Genomic DNA, 5,775 nt, shown 5'->3' with positions numbered 1-5,775 from the left:
AGAAAAAGTCTAATTAAAAATAATAATTTTGTTGGTTTAAATAATATCAAGCTTCAAAAATAATAAAAAACATGACATATATAATTAAGTTAGCTTTAATTTAAAGTCAACCTATCCTAATCTTACTTATCATGTCTTATAATTATCTCTTCCTTAAGGAGGCTCTTACCTCGATCATAAAACGACAGATCTTTATGAAATTAAATTATGTTGTAAAGTGAACCACAACAAACCGATGCCCAAAACTTTAGCATAGGTTGACAATAAAAATTTTAAAAATATCAGTATTGAAATTCGCATTTTTAACACAGGGCATATGGTAAACACTAAAATTTTTACCGGAAGTATTTTCTTGGCAAGTTTGCGAGCCAGGCAAACAAAAAACTAAAGAATTGTAGTTAAAATAATAATCTTTTTAATGATAAGAAGAAAACTTGGTGTTGACGATGAGTTATAAAAGATATTGTATTAGTTTTAATATGACGTACGACAGGTTAGGCGAATGATCTTCCAAGTGTCAAAATCGCGCAAAGTTTCTAACCTCACTTGTACATGTCTTTTCTCTGCGCTGTATGGTAGCGGCATAATTATTCTCTCGCACATTGACAACCTTTATTTTCGAGAATTTTCCTTTCATTTTCCCTCTCAGCATTCTCACGTTATATCTTTCTTTTAGCTCCATCTCTTCATCGCATCAATCGCTACAACGCTACACGGCTACACCTCACTTAGCTGCAGACTGCTGCAGACGACCGCGACGTTGTAACACGCGCATGTTATTATTCTGCTCTTTAGCACTGACGTAGTCAACTGACTTATTGTATAAATTTTAATATTTACACTAATAGAACATATAACTTACTTTTACACTATGTAAAAATCATTATTTATTTTTTTATTTAATTTTTCGATAATTTTATAACCAATTATTAATGATAATTTTTCAGTTGCTACATTGATTAGAGCAGCCGGGTAAGAGCCTTTTTAAATAAACATTTTAAGACATAGTAAAACTAAAATAACACTAACAATTCACTGTATAAAGGCTCGTCTACAATGGCCGTAGCAGTAAGGTTGTAAGGTTGTAAGGCATGATCGTAAGGATATACTTCCGGTGAAGTAGGTCGTAAGTGAGGTTGTAAGTAAGAGAGTTTATTTCAGACTCGTCTACAATGGCCGTAGCAGTAGAGCTGTAAGACCATAAAACGCAGCTGTAGGAATCTATTAAATATAAAGTAGGTTGTAAGCATCTAAGTAAGGTCGTATGGCGAAATGAAAATTTTTCATTTCTTGCGTTCTACGTTCTACGTCGGACCAATCAACAAAGCAGTATGCTAGTTGGAAATGTCCCATTCGCTCTCGTTGCGGTTTTTCTTAGCCAATTAAATTCATGTGATGGGTATTGGCGGGAAATATTTAACGCGGCCAGCGATATGTGTGCTCAGCGCCACGTCTGGGACCGAGAGCAACTTGAGAGCCGGGCGGTGGGGGAGAAACGTGTACGAACACGTATGAAGAGAAAGCACGTTGCACGTTGAGATTCGAGTTGTTCAGAGTGGTTCGGAGCTCACACGTATGTACGTATATGTACGTGTATGGTGTCTCTTTGTGTGCTTATTCCCACCGCCCGGCTCAGGAGTAGCTCTCGGTCCCCGATCTGGCGATATTGTATGTGTGTGTTGCTGCGATCTTCCTAAATTTATAATGTCGGGAGAAGAATTTGACAATGATGAATTTGAAGATGAGCTAGAGCTGGATGATAAAGAGCTCATTATGTGTGTCAGAGCCAACCCTTATCTGTATAACAAGTCAGACAAAAGGTATAGCGATAATGAATTGAAAAATCTGGCTTGGGATGAAATTGGCAACAGTTTGACCAAGAAAAAAACAGGTAAGTATTTGAATAAAAATGTTTGCAAAATGACAATCAATTATTCATAATAAATGAGATTATGTATGCATAGGTGCTGAGGCTGAGCACAGATTCTTCCAATTGCGACAGCGATTTGGGAGAGAGAGAAGGAAGGTAATTCAGTCGGAACCTCGATCAGGTGCTGGAGCTAGCCAACCAACATACACACCTCAATGGAACCTCTATAAGAAATTGATGTTTCTGACAGATGTAATAAAACATCGAAAGTGAGTAATTATTTTTTTTGTGTTAATTTACATTGTTGCTTATTTCCACTAATCTTTTGTCACTTATTTAGAACTACCTCAAACTATAGGAAGAAACAGTCAACCTCTCAAAAAACACAACAAGTTAACTTGCCTACAACAAATATTATTCTGCCTTTAACTGGCTCCAGTGGCTCCACATCAAATTCATCTTCCATATTGAACTTGTGGAACCAAGAATTAAATGTTGCTGCGTCTGGTAACTGTTGTTTTTTTTATTTTTAAATCTTAAATTTTAATGTATGAGATTTTAGTTTAAAAATTCTGACTTGAATTTTGACTACATTTACACAGCGGCTAATAATCCGGTTTAATAATTACAGTATACTAACTGATCCAGAAATTTTCTTCTTTTTATTATAATGATTACTTAAATATAAGCCTACTTTATACTCTAAACATATGAATCAATCTCTTGATATATATACGTTACATATGTTATATCAAGAAATTGATTTAAATGTTTTAAGTATAAGATGGGCTCATATTAAAATGATCATTATGATAAAAAGAAGAAAAATTTTGGATTAGATAATAATATATGGTAGTTATTAAACCTGATTATTAGCTGCTGTGAAAGTGTAGTCAATAGGTGCATCCAGGAGCACAAGTTGCTAAGTAGCAATAGGATGTGATTGGTTTTTACCTGTGGGACCAATCATACTTAATTGCTACTTAGTAGCTCGGTAAATGGTCGTGCTCCTGGATACACCCATTGAATTGACTGGATAAAAAATTTTGGTTTTTTTTATATATAAGCTGTTACTAACGTTTACGCGAGCGTTACTTCTGTAGTAACTTACGATAATTTACCCGTTTACGCGGCGTAAATTATCGTAAGTTACTACAAAATCCCGTTTACGCGAAGGAAAATCCCGTTTACGCGAACAAATTATCGTAAGTTACTACAGAAGTAACGCTCGCGTAAACGTAGTATGTGTTCCGATATTCACTGTCAGTGCTGAAAATCTATAATTTACGTTACGTATAGATTTTCGGTACTGGCAGTAAATATCGGAACACAACCATAATCTTATTTGGTATTTCTAGGTATCTCAGATGAGGCTGGTGAAAATTCGAGTAAGTCTGAGCCCTTACTACCTCTGCAATCTTCTCAGCAATCATCTTTGTTAAATTCCTCACTTGCGTCTGACAATATTATTGAAATATCTCCTGTAGGACAAATGCAAAAAAGTCTGAGTAAGTATGAAAAACGTGTTCCAAAGTCTGATTACTGTACCAAACGGAAAAAACGAGATGGCGATAATTACAATCAGTTAATGTTTGAACAATACAAAACCTTAAATGTTTTGGCAGAAAAAGTTGATAATGCACTCTCAAAACGTGCTCCACCTTTATGTATACCTGATGGTATAGAATCTTCACTCCGTCCTGATGTAAAAGCTATGCTAACTTCTGTTGCTTTTGCTGTACAACAAATTCCTAAATTAAAACAATTGGATTTCCTTATTGCCATTATGCAATTAGTAAAGCAATATACTGAAGGTGATGAACAAACGTAATGAGAGTAATGAGTTGAAAGTATATAATACGTCTATGATTAAAACAAAGTCTTATTCTACAGGAGATATTTTTATTAAAAGTCAGAAATTATTACTAGTAAGCCAAATTAATTGTTGCGCATTATCCAAGGTCTTATATTATATAAGTATTATTATATATATGGAGGGGTAAAAGTGGGACGTGGTGTAAGTCAAAGTTCTTTGCAACTTGAAGCATATTTTGATGCCACATTAACGTACAAAGAGTTACATGACTTAATTCTTCTAAATTCATTTTTGAGTATTCAAATGTTTTTAAATATTGACTCGTATGTATAAATGCACGCTATACAATATATAACGTGCATCTATGCACACGAGTCAATACTTTAAAAACTTTTACTTACGCTACTATGGTTTTTACCCCTCCATATGTAACTATTAAGAATTAATAGAAGCGTTTTATTTTAAATATTAAAAGTCACTCTAAATTATAGAGTTTTATTTCAAGTATTATAGTTACTGTACATTATGGAAAACGTTTTATTTTAATACATATTTTTTTACTTTATATTTCTTCTACTTCATAATTATGAAATATTTTCATTGATAGACGTATAAGCCAGGATATTACAATTTATATTACAATAGAAGCGTTTTATTTTAAATATTAAAAGTCACTCTAAATTATAGAGTTTTATTTCAAGTATTATAGTTACTGTACATTATGGAAAACGTTTTATTTTAATACATATTTTCTTACTTTATATTTCTTCTACTTCATAATTATAAAATATTTTCATTGATAGACGTATAAGCCAGGATATTACAATTTATATTACAATAGAAGCGTTTTATTTTAAATATTAAAAGTCACTCTAAATTATAGTATTATTTCAAGTATTATAGTTACTGTACATTATGGAAAACGTTTTATTTTAATACATATTCTTTTACTTTATATTCATTCTACTTAATAATTATGAAACATTTTCATTGATAGACGTATAAGCCAGAATATTACAATTTTTCTTTTCTAAACTGTAATACTAGTTTTTTATGTACTTTAGTACAATTGTGATCAATTTTAACCAAAGTTTAAAGTATAGATATGTTGAAACACGTTATGTATTAAATGTATGTATAAACGATATATTCTTTTAATAAATTAAAAAATCTGTTTCAAATAAAAATATTTTATTTTTGCCTATTTCCTATAGGTATATGGGTAGAAAGTTATACATACATCGAATGAAATTGTTACAATTTCGATTGTATTTACACCTTTTTTTAGAGAATAGTATGACAAATACAATACATTTAGAGCTGTAAAACAAAAAAAAACAAATATATCATATCATAACTAACGTATATACATCATACATATTAGATAGCGCTCGCTGCTTACGTGCTCTTAGCTAAGCAGAGGTTCGGCAAAACGCAGCCATTTGGTTAAGCAATTAGGTTGATATAGGATTCCTTGAATGCTCTATGAAATTGCCAGGGTGCTTGAGCATTGCCAGTAGGTGACACAAAGTATTCTTTTAGGTACGTGCGTAAGCCCAAAGAAAGAGCTCCAGCTCTATTAGGTCCTACTCTTGATAATTGTTTAAAGTATTTTCCAACCCCTATACCATGCCAGCGATCTTCAAAACTTCTTCCTTCATCAGTCTCCACATAAAGATGTTCAGGCTGACAATATCGGCCATTATTATTGGTGCTCATGGCAAAATTATGTAAGCAAACAAGTGCTTTAAAAATATGTTCTGCATTCTCTACTGAGCAACTCAGGTTTCTATGCAGGATCCTCCAACGAGAGGCAAGAATGCCAAAAGTGTTTTCTATGCACAACCGTGCTCGACTTAACCGGTAGTTGAATATTCGCTCCTCATCTGTCATCTTCTTCACTCTCCTTGGAAAAGGACGCATTAAATATGGCTTTAAAGGAAACGCCTCATCAGCCACTATAACATGAGGAAATGGAATATCTCTTTCTGGCAAAGGCGTAGATTCTGGTAAATCTGCTGCATTGCTTTCTAAGTCAGCAGCCAAGTTTGTCTGACTCTATACGCCACCATCACTTATAGAACCTACA

The 5,775-nt window shown here is 33.1% G+C and overlaps 1 protein-coding gene across 1 annotated transcript; it reads left to right on the top strand.

Moving 5' to 3' along the window:
• The first annotated feature begins 1,165 nt into the window (after positions 1 to 1,165).
• On the top strand, positions 1,166 to 3,701 carry LOC143895400 (uncharacterized). Its single transcript, XM_077402472.1, has 5 exons — positions 1,166 to 1,891; positions 1,965 to 2,139; positions 2,211 to 2,377; positions 3,229 to 3,378; positions 3,496 to 3,701. Exons 1-5 carry the CDS (start codon positions 1,576 to 1,578, stop codon positions 3,699 to 3,701), a joined length of 1,014 nt encoding a protein of 337 aa, XP_077258598.1. The 5' UTR covers positions 1,166 to 1,575.
• The last annotated feature ends 2,074 nt before the right edge of the window (positions 3,702 to 5,775 follow it).

Source organism: Temnothorax americanus, unplaced genomic scaffold (genome assembly GCF_048541705.1).
Source record: "Temnothorax americanus isolate GAGA-0224 unplaced genomic scaffold, ASM4854170v1 Scaffold157, whole genome shotgun sequence".
Lineage (NCBI taxonomy): Eukaryota > Metazoa > Arthropoda > Insecta > Hymenoptera > Formicidae > Temnothorax > Temnothorax americanus.
This window is presented reverse-complemented; position numbering and strand designations above follow the sequence as displayed.